The sequence below is a fragment of the Hyaena hyaena genome, unplaced genomic scaffold (genome assembly GCF_003009895.1).
Source record: "Hyaena hyaena isolate Hyena2069 unplaced genomic scaffold, ASM300989v1 scaffold_94, whole genome shotgun sequence".
NCBI classification, from domain to species: Eukaryota; Metazoa; Chordata; class Mammalia; order Carnivora; family Hyaenidae; genus Hyaena; species Hyaena hyaena.
The window spans coordinates 2,191,955-2,219,848 of NW_024080726.1; the positions used below are offsets into that span (position 1 = coordinate 2,191,955).

At 58.1% G+C, this 27,894-nt stretch overlaps 1 protein-coding gene across 7 annotated transcripts; it reads right to left on the reverse strand.

The window, feature by feature from the left end:
- On the reverse strand, positions 1-27,236 carry H6PD (hexose-6-phosphate dehydrogenase/glucose 1-dehydrogenase). 7 transcript variants are annotated; one of them, XR_005528879.1, is made up of 6 exons: positions 26,952-27,102; positions 17,651-18,287; positions 16,451-16,568; positions 3,933-4,202; positions 1,177-2,895; positions 1-88 (listed from the first exon to the last, which is right to left on the reverse strand). XR_005528879.1 is itself a non-coding variant. In XM_039235021.1 (5 exons), exons 1-5 carry the CDS (start codon positions 26,999-27,001, stop codon positions 1,532-1,534), a joined length of 2,439 nt encoding a protein of 812 aa, XP_039090952.1. In that variant the 5' UTR covers positions 27,002-27,236; the 3' UTR covers positions 29-1,531. The 7 variants fall into 7 exon arrangements, 6 of the variants coding, with proteins under 6 accessions (XP_039090952.1, XP_039090954.1, XP_039090956.1 ...); XM_039235021.1 differs by having other exon boundaries at positions 29-2,895; positions 26,952-27,236; XM_039235023.1 differs by lacking the exon at positions 26,952-27,102 and adding an exon at positions 26,294-26,601 and having other exon boundaries at positions 29-2,895.
- Positions 27,237-27,894: the final 658 nt, after the last annotated feature.

A 27,894-nucleotide genomic window follows, 5' to 3' on the forward strand; every position in this document is an offset into this window, starting at 1 on the left:
CACGTGTGACTTTAAAACGAGAGAGTGGTCAGAGTCATCGGTCTGATCCCTTTACTGTCCGGTCTTGGGGGTGTGACTCTGTGGGAAGCTGGAATAAAAATCAAATGTGTGAGAATATTTTTTAAAATAATTTCAGAGACCCCCCTCCAAACTTGGGGGTTTCAGGAAAACAGGTATGACGGACCCACCTAATCAGGAACAGAGAACCCCCCTCCTCTTAAAGAGAAGCTACCTCATCCTTTCTCCCCAGCTCTTCTGCAGCGTGTTGGCAGGGGGGGCCGGGAGACAGCAAGTAGGCGGCTCCATCCAGCTCCGACCACGGGGGGCCGGGAGGGGGAGGAGAGGTGGGTGGGCCGCCTGCCCTCCCCTACACTGTGGCCCCATGAACCAGCCACATCCCTGAGAAGGTTCTAGGTGGCCAGCACTGCCAGGGAGCTGCAGCCGCCCCTGCCCCCCGAGAGAAGACCTCGTTCCCGTTTGGTCAGATCAGAGCCTCTGGATGGTGTAGACCGTTTACATGGCATCTGTCCCCACAGATGACGTGTCACCACCAGAGAAAGACTTAAAGACTTAAGTGGATCTTTACTGGTAAAGCAAGAGGGTACATTGAGAGCGGAAACGCCCCCTGCAAGTCCCCTGAGGTATAAAGGACCCTCTTAAGCGAGGGATCCCTGGAATGACCATCTCTGCCCACTGTGCATCACACAGGGGGGCAGCTGGGGGTGGCGGGCGGGCAGGGGACCTCCCCCCACATGGAGGAAGGGAGCTCCAAACACCAGGTGGGAGATTTCTTTCCACTTCCTAGTATTTGGTGCTGTGTCACTCGTCTGGGGGGACAGCAGAGAGACAGAGGGGATGGGAAGGGACCCCCACCATCGTCAGAACTGAGGAGAAGGGAACCCAGAGAGACAGAGAGCAGGAGAGACAGCCACAAAGAGGCCCGAACAGCAGGCTAAGTGTCAGGGGCTCCGGAGAAGGGGAGGAGGGGACAGAAGAAACGGGCACTCGGCCAACCCGATGTCTCCAAACAGTTCCCATCCTGCTCTGTGCAGGCCCTGCACCCAATGGACACCTGCGTTCCCTTCTCTCCACCATCCACCATCTGCAGCCTTCCTTTCCATGGGAGCAGGCTCAAGGGCCACCCCATCCAGGAAGCCTTCCTGGATGAACCCTCACCACTGCATTCTTGCTGAAGCAGGGAGCTTTCCCGCTGTCCTGTTTTGTGCTGCTGGTGTTAATGTGGAACTGCCACAGGTATGTTCTGAAGGTGGAGACTCCTCTCCTGAACCAGACTGGAAACTTCCCAAGAGCAGAGACTCAGTTTCTTCCTCGCGTCTGTGTCTGCCCACACGACTAGACAGGGACTGTCAAAGGGATGGGGACGAGGCCTCGTCCTTTCCTCTCTGGCGGCCTAGCCCCGAGGCATCGGGTTCCAGATGGTTCCAGACGGCCAGGGCAGGTGGCAGGACTGAGGAGAGGGGAGCAGTTGAGGGAAAGCGAGCGTGGGAGTGAGCCAAGGCCAAAGGCGCCCTCATCCCAGAAACGCCTCGTAGTCCATGTACCAGACCAGCTGGCCGGAACTAGGCAGGACGCCCGAAATGGGCCAATTCTTGGGCTCGTGGCCCACGCGGCTCACCAGCATGGTGATCTCGCGCTTCACCCGGCCCATGACCAGGACCGCCACCTTCCGGGCGCGGTTGATGAGGGGCAGGCTGAGGCTCATGCGCTGCTGGGGCCCCGAGGGGCTCTCGGTCAGCACGACCAGCGGCTCGCCGTCCAGGCCGGTGGGCGAGTGCGGGAAGAGGGAGGCCGTGTGCCCATCCATGCCCATGCCCAGCAGCACCAGGTCGAAGCTGCTGTTGGCCACCAGGGCGGAGATCTCGCCGGCGTACATCTGGGCGCCCCGGTCCTCCGCGGCGCAGAGCCGCTGGTGCAGGTGCACGGGCATGGGGTGGACGTTGTAGTAGGGGACCCTGATGTGCTGCAGCAGGTGGGCCTGCAGGCCCTGGAAGTTGGACTCGGGGTCCCAGAGCGGGACGCAGCGCTCGTCCACCAGCCACAGGTGCGTGCGGGCCCAGGGGAAGCCGAAGTGCCCGCTGGCCAGCTGCTGGAACAGGGCCACAGGGCTCGAGCCGCCCGACAGGGCCAGGTGGAAGGTGCCGACACGCCGCACGGCCCGCACGGCAGCGGCCTCGATGTCGTCGGCCAGCTTCGCGATCAGCTCCTCGGGCCAGGCCGAGATCAGCGGGCTGTCCCGGTACGTGGCCCTGAGGACCTGGAAGTCACTGGGCAGCAGCGCAGGGCCGGGCCCCGGCACCAGCTGCTCGGGCTGCCGCTGCGAGAAGTGCAGCTGGGCGCCACGGAACTCGAAGTCCAGCAGGGGCCCGTTCTCGGCGCCCCCTGGGTAGAGGCGTGGGACCTCGTGGGCCAGGCTGTCCAGCAAGGGCGTCCAGAAGGCCCAGGAGGCCAGCAAGTTCTCCGTGGTGATGAAGGAGTCCTTCCGGCCGTGGAAGATTCGGGATATGAGGACGGAGTAGGCGTCCTGCTCCCTCACGGGGCCGTAGGCGTAGTAATCGGACAGAGGGCGGCCGAAGAGGTGGAGCCCCGGGCGGCCTTCCAGCTCCTTCCAGCTCTCGGGGGGCAGGGAGGGCCTGAACAGGTTCCGACTGACCAGCACGGCGGGGCCGCCCAGCTCGCCGTGTCCAATGTAGAAGATGATCTGCCGAGGGAGGCACTGGCTCTGCTCAGCGACCCAGCGCTTGTCGTTCTGCACACAGTAGGCCTGGTTCCTGAACAAGATGCGGACGTAGCCCACTCTCTCGTCCAGGGCTTTGCCGGACATCAGGATGAACGGGACACCCTCCCAGCGAAGGCTGTCTATGTGCACAAGGATGCCTGAGGGACGGGGGGCAGTGGGAGTCATACTCTGGCACAGAGAGCCGGGGACCCCCCCAGGGCACTGGCCTTCCCTTCCTCACCTCCGCTGGCCCTTCTCTTCACTGCCCCGCCTCCTCCGGGCAGCCCACTACCTATGGAGCACCCCTGACCTTGCTATGCTCCCCCTTTCCAGCATCTTCTCCTCCCAGCAGGTGCCTGAAGTGCAGCCTCTGGGCCGCCCCGGACTCCCACCTCCATGAGGCGCCTGGGAGTCCAGTCCCCCTGACAGACAACTGTCGGGGCGGGGTGGGGGGGCGGTGATCCTGGCTCCTGGTGGGAAGGGATGCTTCCCTCCAGTCTGCAGAGCACCCGGGTCAGGTGGCGGGGGGGGGGGGGGTAACGGGGCCTGCAGGGCACCCCACGGTTCTACCAGCCAGTGGCCGAGTATGCTCCTGAACCTGGTTTTCCCGTCTCTGCATGACCTTGGGCAAGTTTTTGCAACCTCTCTGAGCCTCCCATCTCCTGACCTTTAAATGGGGATAACAGTCATCTCTGCCCTGCGGGTTCATACATGCGGGGATTTAACAAGGTAGAGGTAACGTATATAAAGTGCCTGGCACGCAGTCAGTGCCCAATAAACCGCTGCCGCTTCCACCGTGGAGTTTGTTTCCTGCAGCGTCAGGGAGCCGGCCGCTCCAGGAACGCGCTGGGCCCGCGGGACTGTCCACAGGGCGTCTCTGGTGGACATCTGTCTGGGCAGCAGTCCCTAGGGGAGGCTGGGGGCGCTACGTGTGAGTGGGAGCCAAGTCTGAGCCCACCCGAGAGCTCTGGACGTGCGTGCGGAAGGGGACTGACCCCAGAACACCACTGGGGCGCCCTGCACCCACACAGACCCAACAGGTGCCCCGCTGCTCTAAGACGGGGTGGGGGCGGAGACGCAAAGGAATGTCCTCCTTGCTGACAAGCAAGGCACACGCCAGCCGAGGTCCCTTCCCACCCAAAGTGAAGCGTGTCTGCACCCGCGACGGCCCCCTGCACCCGGCCCCCGCGCGCACCTGCAAAGGTGGGCGTCCGGCTGTGGAAGGTGTCAGGCTTCTGCTGCTCTCTGCGCACCTGCTCGCTGTACGCCTGGTACTGGCCCAGGACGGCGCTGCCCTTCTGCAGGCCCCGCAGGGCCTGGAAGGTGCGCAGCTTGTGCTGGAGCATGGACTCGGGGCTGCTGGTGTTGTGGGGCAGCTCCATGGCCACAAGGGTGAGGACCTCGGTCAGGTGGTTCTGGAGCACGTCACGAATGACGCCGTACTCCTCGTAGAAGCCGGTGCGGCCTGTATGGGAGCAGACAGGGAACAGAAGCTGTAGGGAATCGTCACCGGGGCACCTGGGGGGCTCGGTCAGTTGAGCGCCTGACTTTGTTTCGGCTCAGATCACAATCTCACAGGGATCGGGCCCCACGCTGGGCTCTGCGCTGACGGTGTGGAGCCTGCTTGGGCTTCTCTGTCCCTCTGTCTCCACCTCTGCCCCACTCACACTTGCTCTCCCTCTCAAAATGAATAAACTTTTAAAAAGTGGGCAATGTGCCCGACTTCCCCAAGGCACTTCTGGTCCCCTGCCCCCTGTCCCCACCCCCTCCCCCAGACCCCTGCAGCCAGCATCTTCATCCCCTAGTCCAGAGAGCTGACAAACATGACTTATGCCGGAGCAAATCCCAATCAGAGAAAGAAGGGGGGTGTCTTTGAGCATTCTCAGTGAAGCTGCCAAACTCTTGGGCCTTCCCAGGAATCTGTGTGGGGAAGGGTCTGGTCCCAGAAAATGCCAGACTGCATTTATCTGCAGGTATGCGGCCGGACTCCAGCTCCTCCCCAGGCGTCGGCTGGGAGGTCTGGGGTCCCAGGAGGCTGTGGCTTCGAGGCGAGGGCCTGGGCTCTGGCTGCCGCCTGCTGGCACACGGTTCTGGGCGTTACCTGACTTCTGGGTGTGTCTCTGCGTCCTGCCCTTGCGTGAGGCTGGCAGCCACCACCCCATCACCAACGGCACAAGTGTGCCAGGCAGTGTGCAGGGGCCCAGGGGGTCCCCGGCCCCGGCTTTCAGTGGGAGGGGAGAGAAAGTGGGTCAGTGAAGGAACTAGCAACAAAGAGTGGGAGGAGAGCAAAGGGAGGGTCCTCTAGGGCCGGGGGGTGAGCACCGCCAAAGCCAGGCCAAGACCGGTGAGGAGCCTTCGACCCGACAGCCTGGCACAGGCAAGAGCTCGCTGGGAGGGTCCACGGGAAGGTGAGCAGGACGGAGAGGCCAGCGGGGCAGGGGCTGGAGGGTCTATGTTCAGGGGAAGCCAGTGGAGAGCCGGCAGCAGGGGACAAGTTCCCGGGCTGCTGCGGGGGGGCTGGACGCCAGAGCAAGGAGGCCGAGCAGGAGGCTGTGCGGCTGCCCCAGCGGAAAGGCCGCCACGCTGGCAAGGCGGAGGGGGTGGGCCGTCTGTGCTGGGGACAGGGGTGACCAGACGTGCTGAGCGCTGGGTGCAAGCACGGGAGAACCGCTAGAATAGGGGCCCACGCCAAGGATGGGCGGCGCTGGGGGACACGGGGAGGGGAACAGTCTGGTGGAGGGGAAGCCGTGAGTTCCTCTTGGGTGTGTTTAAGATGAAGGCATCCAGGTGAGGACAGCAGGTTGGCAGGTGGATTATGGATTAGAAACAGCAGAAAAGAGTCAGTCATGAGAAGAAAGATCTGGTGAGATTATCCTGAGCGCAGGATAAAGGGAAAGACCACACACACACACACACATACACACACACACACACACACGCATACACTGTACGCCTCCCCTTCGAGATGAAACTGTACCATGCAGGGAATCCAGCCTACATACAAACAATGAAGGGAGCAACCCACCCCAAATCTGGAACAGTAAAGGAGAGGAAACGGTAAAGAATTTGGGGAAAGATACAATAAAGCTCTTTTTAAAAACGGGGCACCTGGGTGGCTCAGTCAACCAGCTGACTTCAGCTCATGATCTCAAAGTGTGTGAGTTCCAACCCCACATCAGGCTTGACACTAACAGTGCGGAGCCTGCTTGGGATTCTCTCTCCCCCTCTCTCTGCCCCTCCTCCACTTGTGCTCTCTTTCTGAGTAAATAAACTTAGAAAAAATGTTTTAAATGGCTTGGTTGGTCCTTGACCTCAACCGCAGCAATTTCTGACTTGACACATCTCCAGAGGCAAGGGACTCAAAAGCAAAAATGAACTTTTGGGACCTCATCAAGATAAAAAGCTTTTGCACGGCAAAGGAAACAATCAACAAAACTAATATAGGCAACCGATGGAATGGGAAAAGATGGTTGCAAATAACATCGGATAAATGGCTAGTATCCAAAATCTATAAGGAACTCACCAAACTCCACACCTAAAAAACAAATAATCCAGTGAAGAAATGGGCAGAAGACATGAACAGACACTTCTCCAAAGAGGACATCCAGATGGCCAACAGACACATGAAACGATGCTCAGCATCCTTCATCAGGGAAGTACAAATCAAAACCACACTGAGATACCACCTCACGCTGGTCAGAGTGGCTAAAATAAGCAAATCAGAGGACTCTAGATGCTGGGGCGAGGATGTGGAGAAACGGGCACCCTCCTACACTGTTGGTGGGAATGTAAACTGGTGCAGCCCCTCTGGAAAACAGTGTGGAGGTTCCTCAGGAAATAAACAATAGAACTCCCCTATGACCCAGCAATAGCACGGCTAGGGATTTACCCAAGGGATACAGGAGTGCTGATGCACAGGGGCACATGGACCCCAATGTTCACAGCAGCACTCTCAGCAATAGCCAACACATGGAAAGAGCCTAAGTGTCCATCAACTGATGAATGGATCAAGAAGATGTGGTTTATCTATACAATGGAATACTACATGGCAATAAGAAAGAATGAAATCTGGCCATGTGTAGCAACATGGATGGAACTCAAAGGTGTTATGCTGAGCAAAATAAGTCAGGCAGAGAAGGACAGATACCATATGTTTTCACTCATATGTGGAAAAGGAGACTTAACAGAGGACCATCGGGGAGGAGAAGGGAAAAAAATAGTCAAGGAGAGGGAGGGAGGCAAATCATAAGACACTCTTAAATACTGAGAACAAACTGAGGGGTGATGGCGGGGAGAGGGGAGAATGGGTGATGGGCATGGAGGAGAGCACTTGTAGGGATGAGCACTGGCTGTTATATGGAAACCAACTTGACAATAAACTATAATAAAAAAAAATGGCTTGGTTGGGGGGTGCCTGGGTGGCTCAGTTGGTTAAGCATCCAACTTTAGCTCAGGTCATGATCTCATGGTTTGCAGGTTTGAGCCCTGCGTCGGGCTCTTTGCTGACAGCTCAGAGTCCAGAGCGTGCTTTCGATTCTGTGTCTCCCTTTCTCTGCCCCTCCCCTGCTTGGTCTCTCTTTCAAAAATAAATAAATAAACTTAAAAAAAAAATGGCTTGGTGGGTACGCTTGTATTTGTTATATCGTAGTTGCACATGTCCTACATATATTTAGTAAAAATTCTTTTTCATCTAGTTAATATTTAGTTCAAACAAACAAAAAGAAGTGGCCCCTAATTCCGCCCTGGCTGTCCCCACACGCTACCTCACAGAGGCCCCCTGGGGTCCTCGGCACCAGTCCTGAGCACCTGCCCCAACCAGGCTCGTGGTGCACGCTCATGCCAGCTGGATGGCGAGGAGGGCCAGGCCATGACTGGCAGGATGTGCCCTGAACTCAGCCCAATATGCCACACCCGAGGGAACACCCGTGTTGTGGGGCAAGAAATAAACCCAGGAGCCTGCTCGGCGGAAAGCACCTCTGTCCTCAGTAGCAGGAGTCTTGAGTCCTGTTCTCAGCCAGAACTTGAGGGTGCAGCTCTGGCCAGCCATGCGAAACCCGGAAGGGACGGGAGAACCCAGTCCAGCTGTGCCAACAGAAAGGCCAAAAGCACCCCCTGCTGAAATGATGGCTGAGCTCCTCCAGCCCTACAGGGTCTGCTCTTCAAAGTTCTTACGATACGGCTGAGAAGAAAAACATCAAGAAAAGATAATAATTATAATAACAGTGTTCATCAGCCCCTTTATTTCTCACACTAACGATATATAAGGAGGTCTTACTTTCAAAAACAAGCTTTAAGGGGCCCCTGGGTGGCTCAGTCAGTTGAGTGTCCAACTTCAGCTCAGGTCACAATCTTGCAGTTCATGAGTTCGAGCCCCACATAGGGCTCTCTGCAGTCAGCATAGAGCCTGGAGCCTGCTTCAGATCCTGTGTCCCCCTCTCTCTGCCCCTCCCCTGCTTGGGGTCTCCCCAAAATAAATATTTTTACAAATACAAATTTTAATTTTAAAAATACAAGGAAATTAAGGTTCAGAGAAGCTAGGTGCCCTGTCCAAGGCCACAGAGTTGGCAAAGGGGTAAAAACGCAATCGGACCCAGGAAGTTAGCTCCAGAGCCTGCAATTCTTCCATGCAAACACCTCCCTTTCAACTTCCTAGCACTACCATTTTAACAACCATACAAGTGAACGTTCAACTTGGGAGTGGAGCTGAAGGGATTGAGCACCAGTGGCTTTCAGGAGTGGAGTGGAAGAAGCCAGCTGAGCTAGGCTCTAGAAAGATGGATCTAGGTCAAAGGTCAGGGACCCAATGCCTGCTGGGACCAGAGGGCAGAGGCCCCAACACACAGTTCATACGACAATGTAAGCCTGGCCTGGCACAAGCAGCCAGTTGGTGATTCAGAACAGCAGAAATCGAGACCAGTCAGAAAGAGCCTTGGACACTAGACTGAGAAGTCTAAGGAGCTATTAAAATTCCTGACCCCAAGGACTTAAGCAGAATTACCGTAGGCTCCAGCAATTTCACTCCTGCGTGTGCACCCAAGAGCAATGAAAACATAGGCCCACACAAACACTTGTACACGGACGTTCACAGCAGCATTATTCACAATCGCCGAGAAGTGGAAGCCACCCAAATGTCCATCAACTGATGGACAAATAAAATTTTACCATTCACCACAAAAAAGAAATGAAGTATTGGTACACACCGTGACATGGATGCACCTTGAAAACACGCCACTCGGTGAAAGGAGTTAAACACAAAAGGCCGCCCATTGTGTGATTCCGTTTATATGAAATGTCCAGAAGAGGCAGCTCCATAGACAGAGAAAGTAGATTAGTGGCTGCATGGGGCTAGGTCACACGGACGAGGATAAGGGGTTCAAGGATTCTTTTGGGGAGGGTGACGAAAATGCTCTAAAACTGACAAATCCACTGGACTGTGTACTTTAAATGGGTGCATTGTCTGATATGTGAATTGTATGTCAAATACGACTTTTTTAAATAAGCAAGAAGTAGAACCGTAACAGGTGCTGTGGGACAGTTAGGCCATCTCCGATCTACCTGCAAGACGAACTTACGGAGGGGGTACTGGTCCGACAAGGCAGCGTTTGGAGCAATTAAGGGAGGGAACAAGGGCCAGAGCAAATGCAGTAACAGGAAAACGCAAAGATACCATTCAGGGGATGGGAAAGCGCTTCGTGGTGACTGGCTGGATCTGCGAGGCCATTCAGACTCTTGATCTGGAGTGCGGTCTCTGGAGCCCAGGAGGGATGGGTTCAAGCACCCGCTCCGCTATCTTTCAGCTCTGCGGCACCACGAGAGCAGCTCTATCTCACACGTAAGAGAGGGACAGTCCCATCCCTCCCTTGCAGCATTAACGAGTTAACACATCTACGAGGCCTGGAATGGTGCCTGGCACACGGGAAGCGCCGGGAGATACCGGCTAGTATTTTTATTATTACAGAAGCTTCAGAAAGAGGGCCCAGCAGCCGGCAACGCAGAGGACGGTCACCATTTGGAGATAAAGAAGTTAGACGATGCAGGGGCGCCTGGTGGCTCAGTCGGTTAAGCGTCCGACTTTGGCTCAGGTCATGATCTCACGGTTCGTGTGTTCGAGCCTCACGTTGGGCTCTGTGCTGACAGCTCAGAGCCTGGAGCCTGTTTCAGATTCTGTATCTCCTTCTCTCTCTGAACCTCCCCTGCTCACTCTCTCTCTCTCTCTCTCTCTCTCAGAAATAAATAAAACATTTAAAAAATATTAAAAAAAAGAAAAAAGAAGTTAGATGATGCAGGTGGCGTGTCCTGAGAAAAATTCAATGGCGGGTTAAGTTCTAAATCTGCTGAGTCTGAAAGTGGTGACATTTGGTGCACGTGGAAGGCAGCGAGAGGTTTAAGACTGGACTTCTGGGCAGGCAGTGAGTGCCAGACACATACTGGATTCCATCAAACCCAAAATGCCGGCGATGGCGAGAGCGTCACGGTTTTAGTACCACCGAGAAAGAGACGGGCCTCCAACCACGTCAACTCCGGTGCCCCGTCAATGGTAAATGCAACTGCAGAGATGTTCAAATATGGAAAAAGAAAATGTGTGCCCTGGAACCGATGGGTTACAGACTTAAGAGTATAAAGAGGATAGTTAAAGCTTGAGAACAGATGAATTTTTGATGGAGGGAGCACAGCAGAATCCTTCAATGGCCCCGTTATCTGTTTACTATTCATTGGCTTAGCAAATCCCTAAGTAACCCTCTTCTATTTTTATCCTCTCTCAGTGCCGGGGAGAAAGCACTTCCCAGGTTTACTACCCGCTGTGTAAAAGACAGGTTCCTTTATTCCTTAATTTCAAGCCTCAGGGGGTGCCCGTGTTTAGCACAGCCTGGAGGCTTGCACTTGCGCTTGCAGCCCTCCCCGGCTAAGCTCTGCCTTTCCAGAACGACCTCTTCCGGAGGGACCACACCGCCGACCGCAGCACCGGGGTCCAGCCGGGGCACCGGCTCTCCTGCGGATGCCGACCACTCGTTGTCCACCAGTGCCTGAGGACTGATTCTTCCTGAAAATGATCTCTTATTCACTCCTGGCATCCTTTCCTACATTGAAAGTTGAGGGTTAAAAACCCACTGATGTCTGAACAAGGATAGAAAAAAGCTCAACCAGGTTGGACAATTGGCAGCAAGACCATAAACCTGGCTTCCAAACGGCTCGGAGTCTACCGCCACCCAAGATCACAAGGTCACAAGCACAGACGCCCCAGTGCCTTGCCCCTCGGCCGGGCTACCCCTCACACCCCCGTGGGGCAGCATGCTACGGCAGACAAGACAAGCTGTGTCCCAGGTGCTCGAGGGCCACCACACTGGCGAGGGCGGGTGGGACAACAGCATCCACGCAGGCAAAGCTGTAGGAACACGAGCTATGATCATCGCTGTTGCACACGTTCTGGGAAACATAATAAGAGCCGTAATGTAGTTTCCACCATTTGGCCTCACAACTCCACTTCAGAAGTAGACTCAAAGGGAAAACTATTTTTTTTAATGCTCATAAATGTTCTAGAATGACAGTGGTCAAACGATTTTGTGAACAAGGGTAAGTGTTATAATATGTGAATTATATCTTAATTTTTAAAGCCTGCAAAGGACTGTTTAAAATAGCAAAAAGGGGGTCACCTGGGTGGCTCAGTCGGTTAAGCGTCTGACTTCAGCTCAGGTCATGATCTCACGGTCTGTGAGTTCGAGCCCCGGGTTGGGCCCTGTGCTGACAGCTCAGAGCCTGGAGTCTGCTTTGGATTCTGTGTCTCCCTCTCTCTCTGACCCTCACCCGCTTGCACTATGTGTGTCTCTCTCTCTTAAAAATAAACGTTAAAAAAGTTTTTAATATAAATGAATAAATAAAATAGCAAAAAGTGAAATGCCTAATAATAGGGCAACTCATATTCTGTGATAGAAAAAGAAATTTCACAGAAATACAGTTACTACAAGGTATACATTATACAGATTGCTGAAGGTAGAAGCCGAAATACATGTTCACATCCATATATGTGTGTGTGAGAGAGAGAGAGAGAGAGAGAGGGAGGGAGGGATGAACTCGGTGAAGCATGGATATAGGGCAGTATTACAGACCAACTCCGGGTCTTCCCGGAACCTGGCACGAGTCACAGGTCGGTTACAGGGCGCCCCGCAGAGAGAGCACAGCACTTCGCCTCCTTGACGGCTCAGAAGGAGAAGAGCGCTTCCACTGGTAAAGCATTTCCACGCCTGTGATTTCACTTAATCTTCCAAACGACCCCAAGAGAGCAGCAGAGATTATCATGATCATACAGAGACGTGCCACGGATCGCGCCCTTCACAATGGGGGCCACAGAGCCCCTCCCCGCTGCCTCCACGCTGCGGGAGACCCAGATTTTCCCAGGAAAACACAGACTTCAGAACCGCAAAACCGAAAGCTAGCCGCGAGCCCTGCTGGCACCTTCGGGGATAACTAAAAATAAAGAGCAGGGAGGGCCAAGGAGAGAGCAGGTCCGCTGGCCCGGCAGCTGCCCTGAGCTCACCTTGCGGACGGCCCGCAGATGGGGGTGGGGGGCACCAGGCCGGGGGGCAGTTACAGCTGGTGCGCACCCGGAGGACCCGGGCTGCTGCGGTCCCTGCGCAAGGGGCACTGAACGGCCGCTCCTGCCCTCGGAGGTCAGCGTGCACCGTGCTCCTTCCGTGGGGGGAATGGGGGTGGGAAGAGACCCTCCCCTGCAGGGCCGGCTACACCGTCCTCGGGAAGTCTCCCTCCTTCTTCCCGCCTGGTAGCTCCGTCAGTTCAGCACCTGACTCTTGATTTCGGCTCAGCTCAAGATCTCACAGTTCGTGGGATCAAGCCCCACGTCGGGCTCTGAGCCGATAGAGCAGAGCCTGCTTGCGATTCTCCCTCCCTCTCTGCCCTTCCTCTGCTTGCTCTCTCTCTCTCAAAATAAATAAGCTTTTAAAAAAAGTTTTTTTAAAAAAAGCCTTCCACCCAGAGGAGAAAGTAGGGCAGCAGAGGGACGCAGGGACACCCTGAGCGCCTTCTGGCAGGAAGGCCAGCCACGCAGGGCCCTGATGGACTGAGGCCACAGGCACAGCTGTTAGAAGCGTGCATTCTGAGGTGCCACGAGCTCGGATCCCATTCCAGTGCCCCCAGAAGAAGGGGCAGTCCAGCCTGGACAGCTGTGCCTTGGGCCATCAATGACGCAGCCCTTCCTTCCGCAGAGCCTCCTGGCGGCCAGCAGGGGGGCCAGCAGGGGTCATCTCCACACAGCCAAGGTCACTCCTTGTATAGCCCACGGTGCTGCCGCAGGAGACCCACCCCCCAGGGTTTCTGTGGCTCCCAGAGGGGCACCCCAGCTGAGACTAGGGAGGGGGAAGGAAGTGCTCTTCCTCTCCCCCCCCCCCACTCTCGCTCTCCCTCCTGCCTGTGCGGCAGCCTTGACACTGCAACAGACTCCTCTGGGCCAGAGGCTGCGGCAGGGAAGGACAGCCACTCACAGGGCCGAGAAGGGAGGGAGCTGGGGAGGCCAGCCTCACCCACTCGGATGTCTGGGGGGGAGGGGGAGGGGAACAGCCAAACGACCTTGCCTCTCAGGAGTCCCTTTCCTGGGGACCAGGGGCAGTCCCTTCCGTTTGCGGCACTCGAGTGACAGTGTAGTCTGCCATCCCTGGGGATCCCGGCGCAGGGCCACCCCGTACTGCCCCGCGCTGTGCACCTGAAGCCGCACTTGCCCCGGGCGAGGGGAGACCGCCCCTGCACGTGCCCTTCTGAAGCTGAACGCCAGACTGTGGGGCTCTAAATCCCACCTCGGGAGCTCCCGGCCACCCTCAGTCCCACCATAGCAGCTGGCCTGCTATGCACAGGGAGCCCCAGCACGGCCGTGACCTCCAGGAGGAGGTCGGCCCCTCCCCCTGCCCGCTTTGCATCCCACCACAGAAGGCACAGCCAAGGCCAGGGAGACCACAGCCTGGGGGAGGGAGATGTCCCCAGCCAGGGACATCTCCTGTCCTCTCTCTCCAGCCTGAACTGGTCTGTCTATAAGGGGCCTCCTGTGTTACGGGCTCCAGAGCAGGACCTGGAGGGGAGAGGGGAGACGGGTGGAAAGGGGGGAGGCTCAGCATTTGGGTTTCCGGAGCTACCCCGGGCCACTTTCTCAGCACACACATGCTTGTCCTTCAGGTCCCCAAGGCCCAGGAGGCAGGGAGCACTCACTGCTGCCAGAGGCCCTGGTGGCTGGGCGCGGGGGTTGGGAGTAGGGGGGGTGCGGGGAGGACACGAAGTCAGCCCGTCAGACCAGAGACAGGCCGGCAGACAGGCGGCACAGAGTTCCAGCCCCCAGGACGGCATCAGCATCTCAGTCAAGGACAGGCTGGTCCAGCCCGCAGGCGACACCCTTGCTGGCTGGAACCCCTCAGGGGCTACAGAACCCCCCTGCCTGCCCTGCCCTGTGTCTCTGCCTCTGGGCCCAAGGCACAGGGCCCAGCTGAGGGAAAAAGCCTTGTGCTCCAGGGCGTCCCCTCCAAACCTGCGCCCTGCAGGCAGCTGGGCCAGTGCCCTGGTCCCACCCGCAGCCTTGAAGGCCGAGCCACGGTGCCCACCCTCCTGGGCCTCGCTGTCTGGCATCATCCAAACCCAAGACGCCCTGCCTCGGGCCATGCTTGGGCACACAGACCTGCCCAGGTCTCAGTCTGCCTCTTTGTCTTGCCTTCCCTCTTCCTTTCTCCAAAACCCGAAAGTATCTTTGCCGGGGAAGCAGGCCCTCAGTGCACCCAGCCCCTGGCTCCCCAGGGGTCTCACAAAGAAGCCTCCGGGTGACATCAGGTATCAAAAGGGAACTGGAGAGGAAGGGCTGGAAGGAATAAGGGGCGATGGTGCCAGCTGGTGGCCCCAGACATCACCGCTCTTCCCCAGTGCAGGGGGGGAGGGGTGACACGCAGGGGCCGCCAGAGCACAGTCGGAGTCCCGGCGTCCCAGCCCTGCCGGTGGCTGAGCCAAGTCCAGGCAGAGGCTTGCGCTGAACTGCAGACGGGGACAGCGGCACCTTGTCACGCCGTCCTGCGCTCTCAGCACCAGAGCTGAAGCGGAGCTCTCTGCAGGGGAAGCAAGAGCCAGGCCCGGCCCTCACCGCCAGGAGCCCAGCAGACACACACCGGCGCACGGAGGCGACCCACAGCCCGGGCCGCGGCTGAGGACAGAACAGGAAATAACGGGAAGCGCTGGGGCTGGTTCCCAAGACCACGCAGGCTCAGTGCAGCGGGGAGAGGGCCAGTGTCCTGACAGGGCCTCCAGAACGGAGAAACCCAGCTCCGCTCAAGGACAGCAATGTTGTCGGAGGCTTGCTCACAGGGGCCCTGTGAGCCAGGCACCCCTCCCCCAACCTCCCCTCCCATGGCCCTGCCTGCCTGCCTCATATGTTTTGGAGTCTGTCCTAATATACCCCCTCCCCCAGTGAGCCTGTGAGGTATTGGAGGGGGGCAGAGGCTGTGCCTCATCACACCCCACATGGCCACGGCCCTCACACGGAGGCTCCGGCACCGGATACACATTTGAAGAGGAGGGGAGGGAAGCTGGAGAGAGTAACCAAGGGAAGGAAAAGAAAAAGAGTTACAGGCAAACAGGAGACAGACCCTGAAGGGTCTGGAGCCTTCCACTCTGCCCAGGGGCACACTGTGGGCTGGGGACAGTGGCCTTGGGTGTCTCAGCCCAGGCTGCAGCCAGCAGCCAGCAGCCAGCAGCCAGCAGCCAGAGCGATGAGCTGGGCGCAGTGGCGCAGAGCCTGGGGGCCAAAGCCACACCTCTCACCCCAAGGACCCGGCTCTACCGCTTCCTGCCGTGTGACCTTGGGCACATCGCCAAACCACATCTGTGAGTGGAGGCTAATGATAGGACCCACCTCAGATGGCCACTGGGGGGGACAGACATGGAAGAATTAGCTTTTATTTTCTTGGCTGAGAACTGATGCTTTGACCATAATGCAGTCAAGGCTCAACAAAGTGGATGGACTCACACAAGGCCGGCACCCCGCGGAGCCTTGGGCACTGTCTGCTACACGGCTGCTCACCTCGCCGCAGAGGGAGGTGACGTGCTGAGGCCACCCAGCACAGACGGGCCACGCGCGCCGGGGTCAACGCTGCTCATTCACTCGGTATCTGTTCAGCACTTCCGACATGCGTGCCAGGAGCCAGAAAGGAGGCACCTGGAGCCCACGTTCCGGGGGGAGAGACACACAGGCCCCGGATGAGACACAGGAAAGACTGGAGGGCAGAGAAAGGAGGCACGTGGTCCTCTGAGGGGGCCCTGAATGGACCTTGTCGAGAAGGCCCCAGAGAAAGGGATGGCCGAGCTGGGAATGAAGAGGAGGGGTGGGAGGCGAGGAGGTGAGGAGAAGCGTCTGGGCAGAGGGCACCACCGGTACCAGCCCCTGGGGCAGCTCTGACGGGCCCCACCACACCCACGTAGAACTCGGGGTAACTTCCGGGTCTGGGCCAAGTTTACCCACCTAGACTGCGTTCCCTTCGGACAGCGAGGACGGCGCGGGCTCTGCCCTGGGGGGTTAGCGCGTCCAGGGCCGGGGCACCGCAGGCCCTCGAGGGACACCACACCGGCGGCGGCTTCCCTCTGAGAAGCACCAGCCGAGGCGCAGACGCTGGGCAGATGCCAGGCCCTCCCCTCGCACCGGGCACGGGGCCGGCGGAGGCCACGGAGCCCCTCACTCACCCTCTGCGTCCACCGTCTCCTTCATGATGATCTCCACCCGCTCCACGTGGTGCCGGTTCCAGAGGCCGTCCAGGGCCTTGCGGTTCTGGTCTCGGAAAGGCAGGATCTGAGCCACGGCCTGCCGGGGAAGGAGGCCAGTGTGCCGCTGGTTCTCAGGGTGAAGGTGGCATCCTGACTCCCAGAAAGGGCCCACGCCTTGCTCCCCCCCCCCCCCCCCCCCCCCCCCCCCAGAGAAGACACTCTCAGTCCCTGGGCTCTATGACCTCACAGCTCTACACAGACTCCAAAAACTGTTAAGTGACCTCCACAGGGCTCCCAGCTCCTCGTTTTGCAAGGAAAAAATACTTCCGATGATTTATCTTCTATGACCATCAACTTTTAATAAAAGAAGAGATCCTTTTACCACTATAACTGGGGCAAGAAAAGCTTTACACTGAATACGTTCAGTAAATTGAATGTACTCTTTGCTCGTTTTCCCAGAAATAGGTGAAAACCTCACCAGCTCAGACTCTGGTCTGAGGCCCACTCTCTGGGAACGCGGCAGCTCCAAACGGGGCTGGAGAGAAAGCAGCGCCTCCGTCCTGAAGACGATGAGGTACCCACCCGCGTGGCCCCGGGCCCACCAGCCTGGTCGGCACCAAAGGACACCGTGCTGTGTGCTCTCCACTGGGGCCTGTAGGGAAGGCTGTCCCAGAGGCGCTCCGAGGGCACGCTCAGAGCGGAGCGGCCAGCGGCCTGCATCACAGGAGGGCCCCCAACGCTCCGCCACAGAACCTGGCTGAGAAGCACGGACTTGGGGTCCCTACTCGGTGTGGGATCTTGTTACCAGCCTTGGGCTCAGAATAGAACTCGGAAAGATATGGAAACTGAAAAAAGGCAGGTAGATGTGGAAGAAGTTAATTCTAATCCCCACACCAGGATGCACTGGAAGCCAGGCCGACACCAGAGTCCTGGGGCCACCTGTGTAGACGATGCAGGGTGGCGATGAGAATGCGGCCGGCTGCATGGATGAGGGCCACGGTCCTGCCCCCAACACTCTGCTTTTCCTCCAGCCTCTCGCTGCCAGCCCGCCTTCGGGACAGCCACGGCAGCTCGGGTTTCACAGCGGCCCAGGCCCAATCCCACAGCTAGCAGTGCGGCTCCCCACCGATGGGGTCTCCCTGCGCCCGGCCCCCTCTAACGCCCACAGTTGCCGCTCACCTGCTTGCCCAGGTAATGGTCCACGCGGTACATCTCCTCCTCTCGGAAAAAGCTTCCAAGCTCCGCGGCCAGCTGCTGAGCGGAGAGGTGGTCATGGCCGAAGGGCTTCTCGAGGACGACCCGTAGCCAGGCGCCTGGGCCGGGGCGGCAGCTGCCATTAATGTTGCGGGCAATGTCCGCGTAGGCAAAGGGCGGCACCGAGAAGTAGAAAATCCGGCCAGCCTCCCGGACGCCCTGGCGCTGGACCCGCGCCTCAATGTCCGTGCTCAGGGCCGCGTAGTCCTCGCCAGTCTTCAGGCGGTGATAGCCGCTCAGCTGCTGGAACTGGCCCTTGAGCTCGGCACAGCGCCCAGGCGCCACGTCCTCCGGGCAGGAGAGGGACTCCATGACCTTGGCTATGAACTCCTGGCCCTGCTTGGTGGACGTCAGGGCAGCCCCATGGAAGCTGAAGCTGTAGGCCTGGCCCGCCTCGTCCAGGTACAGCTGGAACAGCCCCTGCCACAAGTACTTCCTGGCCAGGTCCCCAGTGGCTCCCAGCAGGATTACGGAGACGTGTCCCCCGAGCTCCTGGGCCCGCAGACAGCCCAGGAGGGCCACGCACATCGCCATCGTGAGCATCTTCCAGCAGCCGGGGTGCCTGGGCACAGGTGAGGCAGACAAGGAACAAGGAAAGATCAGACACGGTTCAGGAGGCTGGGACACGGAGGTACACCCGCTTCCGGGCTGTCAAACATTTCCTGCCTGGCACAAACAGCCACGTTTCTCGGGACAGTGTTACAATCCCTCAGCTTCCCCACTGCATCCCCCACCCCCCCAGCAGCTTGGCTTCTGGTGCGGAGGGGGCCCACCCCGTAGTAGGGGCTGTACACGGGGAGGGGGTAGGCCCCTTGCGAGAGGTGGACAGCTGGGCTGCGGGCAGCTCCGGGGGGTGGCCCCCAGGGCTGCCGTGGGACTGGAGCGCACCCCTGATGGCCGCTGCCAGTCTCACGCGCGAGCACGGGTCGCCAGGCCCATCAGCTCAGGACTGGTGGCAGGTCCTCAGGTGATGGCCAGAGCCGCAAGAAGCCAGGTTCACACTCCCACCCACCCCCCCGTTGCTGCTCACTTTGCTTCTCCTGCATCTGCTGGGCTCCGGGCCCAGCACGATTACTAATGACCCCTGCGGTGCGGTAATAACAGCACTGACTCTGGAACCCACTGGGGTGGAATCCTAGCTCAACTCCTTCCTGTTTGACTTTGGACAACTACCCAGTCTCTCCATACCTCAGTTTCCTCATCTGAAACGGGGGTACCGGTGACTTATCGCACAGGGTTATTATAAGGACAAAACGAGTTAGTATTTATCAGATGCTTGGGACACTGGCCACCACCCCCGGAGCACTGTGTAAGTGGCAGCTGTCACTAGGGTGCGTTAACGACAGCAGCCGCCCGGAACGGAGTGCTTCGTGCATACAATCTCACCGAGTCCGGACAAAAGCCTTGAAAAGAGCCAGTGGAGCGGGTGCTATTGCAGTTTCCCTCTTGCAGAGAGAAAAGCTGAGGCTCAGACGGTGAAGGAAGGTGAGGAAGGAGGGCGCCCAACGGGCACCAGGCTCTCTGGCCCCTGAGCTGACACATGGCAAATGCATGCTGCAGCCTTCCCAAGGTGTGCCTGACGCCCGAGGTGCACCTAACATCCTGGCTGCTTTCAGGTTAATTTAAAGCGGCTGACGTGTATGAAAGGCAAGCGGCCTCAGACCGGCCGCAAATGCACCAGAGGAGTTGCTTTCACTTGCCTTCTGTTCTGACCAAGGTTGTAAGGCTTTAACGTGCTCAATTCTTACTCCACGGCTCTCCCGTTCTCCAATTTCCAAGGGCCAGTGCTCTGGGGGAAAGGTAGGAGCGAGGGGGAAAGCGATCGTGGTCAGCTACTCGGCTCTCAGAACTAGACAGGGCAACAGGGCCCAGCCCCGGGGAGGGGGGATGGGGGATGGGGGGCTGGAGCACCGACAGGGAACCGAGATGACGGGCAGCAGGAGTTCCCGGATGAAGGAAGAACAAAACCCTCAACAGTGAGGCTCCAATCTGGCTGTGCAGGTAGGGAAAGGGAGGCTTAAGGAGATATCTGGCCAGCTTCCCTTCCCGCATCCCTGGATCATCGCCCACCTTGAGTGGGACCAGAGCTACCCTCCGACAGCACCCCTGGCCCCCACTTTTCCCTTTGCCTCCTCCTCATCTCTTTGGATGTCACAGTTAGTGGCCAAACCGAGATGAGGCTCCGACAACAGAATCTGCATCAGAATCTACAGGACACCGGACATCTCCTCTATGGCGGCCTGACGTGGCGGGTAAAGGGACCGGCTGCGTGGCCCCCAGCCTTCCCCTGCACTCCCCCCTACCCTGCACACTCACTCCCCTTCTTCCTTCTCCCAATCCCTGTCCTTGGCCCTTAGTGCATTTCTTCCTCAACTGGCAATCGCCCCTGCCTGGAGGGAAGACAGAGCTGCAAGGTCAGTGAGGGAAGAGGCGGTGAGAAATCTGAAGCCCAGAGAACAGCCTGGAGAAGGGGGAGCCTCCAGCTGGCAGGCTGCGTTCCAGAGCTCCTGATCCCACACCGGGAACCAGGGCTCCGGACAGACGTGCTGGAGATGCAGGAGGAGGAGTCCGGGACCTCAGGGAGCCTGGATGGGCGGGTGAGGGGGCTCCAAGGACCAGTCCCTCTCCCCCAGCCCCGGAAGACTGCAGAACTGCCCTGTCCCCAAGCCCGAGCCCCCAGTCACTGGGCTAAACAGCTTCCTCAGTCAAGGGGAGGCATGCAGCACCTGGGTCAGAGGACCAGGGCCCGAGACCACCTCCCGGCTGGGTGATCTAATGAAGTCACCCAGTCAGTTTGGGTCCCTGTTTCCTAACTGTGACACAGGGCTAACACCACCGAACTACACAGCGGGCTTGTGACGATTAGCTGAGGTAACACAGGCAACAAAACCCTACGCAGACGTCAACAAATTAGCTGAGTGTAAGGCGCCTCCTGGCTCCTGAGGGTGGCATAATGCCACCAACCATGCGCACTGGGCGTCTCAGCTGGGACAAAGCCCCGCCCTGCAGGCAGCCCTGAGGACCGACCTCGGGCATTTAGGGCACAGTCCCCAGACCAGTCCCCACGCCCAGCCCCGAAAGGAGGGACACAGTGACTGCCACGGTCATCCCATCCCCCTTGCTGCCCCGGCGGCAGGGAGACAAACAGGCTTCGAGAAGCCTAACGAAGCCAAGAACAGGGCCCAGCCCTGGAGCAGGGGTGAGGCGACAGGGACTCCAGACGGCTCCAGCACAGCCACCGACGGTCTAAGCCGCTCTTGCGCTGAAGGCCCCGCTTTTGCGGGTGTTTCAGAAGCGCTTCCCCCGCCTCTCTGCCTGCTCCAAGAGGCCTAACCGCACCCCCTAAAATTACACACTTAAATGAACCACAAAGCACGGACGTGGCGCACCGACCGCTGGTACTGCTATGAATCGTTCCTATTTTTAATTAAATGTAAGTTCTCTGCGGTGGCCGGGTGGTTCAATCGGCTGGGCGTCCGACTGCAGCTCAGGTCATGATCTTACAGTTTGTGAGTTCGAGCCCCAGGTCAGGCTCTGTGCTGACAGCTCGGAGCCTGGAGCCTGCTTCGGATGCTGTGTCTCCCTCTCTCTCTGCCTGTTGCCCACTCATACTCTATCTCAAAAATAAATAAACACTAAAAAAAAGTAAGTTTTCTTAGTCTGGCGCAGGAAGGGCAGCGTGTGAGACTGCGTGTTGGGCTAAGCGGGTCATTCTCCTCCGGCTCCTGCCCCCAACGGCCACGTTACCTTGATTACGTCTCGCCAAGCGGTTCGCCCTGCGAAGGCCCCTCGCCCCGTCTATGAGGCGAAGAGACTTAGCTGAAGGGTCGCTACTGGGCTGCTGCCCCCAAATCCTGGATTTTCCAAGGAAAGGAGAGGTGCCCTCTCTCAGCAAGGGAGAGGCCCCAGCTGGGTGCCCACCTCAGGCAGCCAGGGTGGCCCCGGGCAGCGCGGCCCCGGGGGAGCGGACGGGGTCACTGCACCGGGCAGCAAAGAGCTGACAGCGGAGTGCCCTTCAGAAGTGAAGACAAGACTCCTTGAAGCTTTGGCGGAAGCGTGTGAAGGGCACGATGTCACTTACAACACTTTCTTGCCAGAAACACGCTACCCCACTGAGTGCCGTGCCGCGGGGCCTCCTCTAGGGAGGTGCAGACGACCGTCTTCACACAGGCTCGTCTCGGTGTCATGGCTGATGCGGCCCATGTCCGCAGTCCTGCCCTCCCCCAGTCCGGCCGGAGGGGTTCCCGTCAGGGCGTCCTGGGCGGCTCACCTTTGCAAGAACAGCTCCGCCAACATTCTCGAAGCCGCGAACACCAACCTGGCCAGCCAGAGGGCCTGGATCGGAATCTGGTTCCAGGCTTTGCTTCTGCCCAAGCGAAAGAGGCAGCCGTGCCTGACCGGCCCCCACAGGCCCAGCGTGTGCTGGCGCTGGGGGGGGGGGGGCGGGGGAGGGCTCTGGTAAGCCACAGGAGGGAGCAGCGCCGGTCCTTGGCTCCCAGCAGACCCCGGGGCAGGGGACAGGAGCGGGAAGGTAAAGGTCAGTGGCTGCGGCCACCCTGTTCCCTCTCCCAATGCCACATCGACACCTTTGGCCTCCACCTTCTGTTTGCCAAACGGGAAGGAGGGGCCTGTTTTCTTCAAATCATGGCCCAGGAGTTCGGAATTTTAGAAAGAATGCGTGGGAGTAAAACAAGAGTTCAAACTAAAGATCGTTTTTTAACCAGAGTGCGAGGGGAGGGGCCCAGTGCCCCAGACGATCACTAAGGCAGGTGTCTTTCCCGAACTCTCCTGGTTCTGGCCCACCTGTACCAAACACGCCCACGCTAGTCCAACCCTCAGCTACTCTGCGGGCTGTGGCCCTCCCTTCCCGGTCCCCTGGGGACGAGACGGGGATAAGAGGTGCAAGATCAGGCTCTGGGACCCGCTTCCCTCCCAGACCTCGGAGAATCCTTACTCCCATCACCTCTTCAGTGTGTTGGGTCCCCACGACCCAAATGGTGTGCTGGAGCCACCTGGTACCTGCACGCAAGATGCACCTGCTGAGTTTTCGGGGAATTTTTCAAGCCGGTTGTTAAACACAGCCATTGAATTAAAAAACCAAATGAGAGCGCCTGGGTGGCTCAGTTGGTTAAGCGTCTGACTTCAGCTCAGGTCATGATTTCACGGCTCAGGAGTTCAAGCCCCGCATCGGTCTCTGTGCTCTCGGCACAGAGCCCGCTTTGGATCCTCTGTTCCCCCCCCCCCCTTTGCCCTTCCCCCACTTGCGTTTTCTCTCTCTCAAAAAGAAAAAGTTTAAACCAAATTGTACAAATTTATGACCCAAAAAATTATATTCAGAAGTAATAAATACTTAGAGCTGATCGTTTCGTATTTTACTATATTTTACTATTAACCTGGGCCCTTGACATCATTTCCATCTACTATGTCTGTAAGGCGAAGATACTCTACAGTGGGGTGCTTGAGACAGCCTGTGCAGGGGTATTACACCACAGATACCGACAAAGGCTGTAAATCGGGCTCCCCCTCACCAAGCCCCACCCCTGCAGAACTGTTACACAGTTACCAGCATACAACACCACAGGGATATTACACCACAGATACTGGCATTTGCCAGGTACAACACCAGGTCCTCCCCTCCAGTCTGCGCTCTCTCCCCCTCAACTCCAAGCTCACACAATCAACACGACTCGGCCACCAGTCACTGGGTGTCTGTAAGACTTACTATGTTCAAAACTGAACGGACCCATCCCCTGACCTGATCTACTGCCCCAGCCTCCGGAAACGGTAACTCGACCCTTCCGGGAGCTCAGGCCGGAAACTTTGGGGGTCATCCCATCTCTCAGCGGATCCTATAGTTTCTATCATCGAAATTCATCCAGACTATAACTACTTCCACCACCCCACTCTGGTCCTAGCCACCATCACCTCTGTCCGGGTTATCATAGGAACCACCTAACTGGCCTCCCGTTTCCTCTGCCTTTTCCTGAGCATGGCACTCGGCCACCTCTTATGGCCTCCCACCCATGATCTCTTCTGCCACTGTGCCCCTCTCTAGGCTCCAGCCACCCGTCTTCCTGCCTCAGGGCCTTTGTACTTGCTGTTCGCTCTGCCTGACCTACTTCCCCCTGCAGATGTCCACATACTTCACTCTTTCCCTAACTTGAATTCTTTCCTGAAATGTCACCTCGGTGAGGCTCTCTCAGCCGATTCTGTAAAACTGCAAACCTCCTACCTCCATCTCAGCCCCTGCTCTATTTCCCTCCGTGGTACGTATCATTCTCTAATATACTGTCCTTGAAAAGTGTATTTGTTTTATCGCCTGTCGCCCCTCCCCGCAAGTGCCAATGGGGGAAGGGGCTTTGTGGTTTGTTTGCTGATGGTCTCCAGTATCCAAAACGGGGCCTGGCCCACAGAAGGGGCACAAGTAAATCCCATTTTGTAGAAGACCACTGTCACCTGTGTGCAAGCCGTCTGCATCTGAACGATAGCACAAAGGAAGGAATCTACCGGTGACTTCGAGCACTAAGGCACAGTTTGCATTCACAGTAACACCACCAGTTATGACAAAAGAAACATTTACAGACCGTCTAACTATATGCCGATCCTAGAGCTTCACATGCACCAAAGCTTTTAAATTCTTGCCACAACCCGGGAGCTAGGTACCATTACTCTGCCCACTTGCAGAACGAATTCAGGAGAAGCCAAGGTGCACGGAGGGAAAAGGACTCACTGGAGGGCAGGCAGCTCAGAGGGGATCGGATGTGAACACAGGCGGTCTGGCTTCAGCCCTTGCGTCCCACCTACCAGTAAAACGTGTGACTACACCCCCAACGGTGGAATTTAAAACCCTGCATTGGTGTGGACACGGATTCTGCTCCTCGAAGAGACTGGAACAATCGTGGTGCAGTCTATCTCCCTCACGTGTGTCTCAACCACGGGGCAGGCAAACAAGCTGATAAGAAGCACAAAATGAGGCAATCCGCATACGGCCCTTGGCACGAGTCAGCCTACAGTAAGCTGACTTAGAAATGTTTGTTTCTATCATTATGAAACCAACGGCATCATGAGCAAAGGTACTTTTCTTGCTAGTTTCTTGGAACTGCTGCAAAAGGAATTAGCCATCCCACAACAGAAAGGGGAAAAAAATGCCAAGAAATGGCTCATCAACGGCTTTCATGACCTTCCTGTCATACTGGCTGGGGGAAAAAAAATCAAAGAAATGTGATGCCAGGAAGGTTAAAAGTCCCCACCCCAGCCCTCGAGGGATTTATGATCTGACCCAAAGAATAGGCGCCTAAACCCCTTCACTCTGGAGCTGTAGGCTTTTCACCTAACTGCTAAGGGGCTTTCTCCAGCTGTAAAACGGGGATCATCCACCTCATTTTAAGACGGGGCCAAAACCAAAACCAAACCAAACCAAACCAAACCAAAACACCCAGATCATGGATGTGAAAAATGTTTTAGAGGGCAATGGCGGTAAGTCTCCCAAAGAGCCACCTGGCTCTCAAGTCAGGGCAGCAAACAGCAAAACCAGACTTCCTGCTCTGCCCCTGGGTCAGGACCTGGCAGGATCCACCGTGAAATGTGGCCTCAAACAATGACATCTTACCTTGTTCAAATTCCACCTTGAATAAAGCGAGAAGTGGCTAGGCCACTGATAAAGGGATCTCGAGGCTTCCCTCTCAGACGGCCTCAAACCGTCGGACTCCAGAGTAACTTAGGAAACTCCAGTCTCTGCATAAAAATAACTTGAATGTCTGCCTAGAGGAGTTATTTGTTGGGCAGTCATGTACCTCAAAAGAAAGTTACGTAAAGGACTGTCAGAAATGAGCTCTCTTCACGCCGAACAGGGAGCATTTTCATCTCAAGTGTCCCTAAAACTACCCAAAAGATTAGCCCCATCGGCTCAAAACGTCTATCCGCCTTCGATCAGGGCAGAGAATGTGCCTAAGAGTTTAAAATATGCCCATTTCTACACCAGGACCCCCCTAATTCGCTGGCTTTAGAAGCCATGGGCCTGGCTGGGTGGAGAGGGGGTGGGCAAAGAATTTCGGTTTATGATCTTTCCAGAAGTTCTCATTTCCAAGCGAACATTCAAGTTTAAGGGAGCCGATGTTCAAAGATGCAGCTAGGTTTGCTTCTGGAAAACTACGCGTCGGGTGGGTGTGTTGCGAACGCTGACTGAAACCCGAGGGCTAAGGCCAAAGATCAAGCTGCTCTCCAGACAGAAAGCACTGGACTCGGCCGCTCATTGCGCTGACTTTCCAGAAGGCCCGGGGAAAGGGACGCCGGGGGCTCCTCCAAACTAGCCTCCAGGGGGGCTGCCCGCCCGCCCGGCCCGCCGCCAAGGGCTCTGCGGACGAGGAAGCGGGGCCGGGAGGGGCTCGGGCCGGAGCGCGAGCAGCGGCGGGCGCGCGGGGGCCGCGGGGACGCTAACGCCCGAGGAGTCCGGGCCGCGGGGCCGCCGCACCGACCTCGGGCTCGGCCCGGCGCGAGTGCGCGGCCGCCGCTCACTGTCCCCAGCGCCCGCGGCCGCGGGAGCCGGAGACCCGGCGGGGAGAAGCTTACTTCATCTCGCCCGTCGGAGCCGGCCGCTTCTCCGGGAAACGTCGGCGGCGGCGCGCGGCGGGCCGGGCTCGGGCCAGGCCGGGGCCCCGCTCATCCTCTTCCGCGGGCGCGGCGCGGCCCGGCCCGACAGGTGCGCGTCACGCGGCCGCGCGGCCGCCGCGCGCTCCGGTTTCGCCGAGCGTAACCCGGAGCCGAGTCCGCCGCCCCGCCCCACCCGCGCCGCGTCCCGCCTGGGAGCGCGGGGGCCCCGCGGGCCTGGGCCCCAGACCACCACGGTCAAGGCGCGTGCGCGCCGGGCCGGCTCGGGGGCGCGCGCGCAGTCAGGCTCCCGGGCGAGAGGCGAGGGGCGGAGGCGCAGGCGAGACCACGCCCCCCAGCTCGGGGTCGGACGAAGGGTGGGGGGGGGGGGGCGGAGCCTCCCGAATGATTTCTTGGTTAGCGCGGATAGGGCGGGATTCTAGAGTGAAGTGGGCGGGCAAGAGGCCCGCCGGCGCTCCGGTCCGCAGCAACGGGGTCTGCGGTGCATTTTAGGGGCTGCCGTCTGGGACACCCGGATAGCGGGGGAAGTGGCTGTGTGGCGCAGGAAGCCTGGGAGCCGGGTGGCCGGGTCCTCCCTGGGATCCGGCATAAGCTGTGGGACCTGGAACAGGTTACTCACCTCCTCAGGCCTCGCTCTTCGCCCTCTGTCCAGTGAGCAGCTTCGTTCATCCCACCTCCAGAGCCCGGACGTTGTGATTTAGGGCTCAGACAGCGCGCTCTTGCCTGGCCCCCACGTTCAGCTTCAAATCTCTGCTCACACCCGTGTGACCCTGAAGACACAAACCGGAGACTCAGTTATTTCATCTGTACGATGGGGCCGATGAGAGTGTGGCCTTCGCCTGTAGGGTGGTGGCGAGGTGCATGCGTGAGAGGACGCGGTCAGCTGCTCCCATCAGCGCTCCGCATGGTATGCAGCCCTCTGGCCCAGTCCTCACCAGTGTCGTGCAGTATCTGACCCTCACCCTGCAGCGACCTCATACCTACTTTTCTCCCAGCCCTACAGGCTGTCAGGGCCTGTAGTGGCACCTCCGCCATCAGAGAGGCAGCCGCTCCTTCCTGAGAGTCAAGGGCCTGAGTGACCTCGGGCTAATTAAGGCAGGGCTCCCCGGGGCCACCTCCCCCCCCCTCCCCGTCCCTACTCCTAGAGCATCTTAGCTCTGCCCCTCCTCCAGACCCACCTTCCGCCCACCACGGGGACAGGAGAAGGCACCGCCACCTCTAGTGAAGAGCGCGGACCACCCCGGAGAGCGGATTCTGAGTGGGGAGAAAAAAAGCTTGTCGCAGCTTTTTCTTTCATGAAGGTTCCATGAGAGGTAGAGCAATGAGAGCTAGCAGAGGGAACTTGGCAGTGGCCAGCAAAACCGAGCGGGGCCAACAGGCATGATTACCACACAGGATATTGGGCAAGAGGGTTCCAGGAAGGCTGGAAAGCTGAAAGGGGCTGGGCCCCACTGTCACCAAGGCCAGGGGCCATCTGGGGGCCTGCAGTGAGCTGTCAGGCCTCAGGAAGAATTCAGGCGGTATGCTGGGGAGGATCTGGGATCTGGGGGCGGAGGGGATCA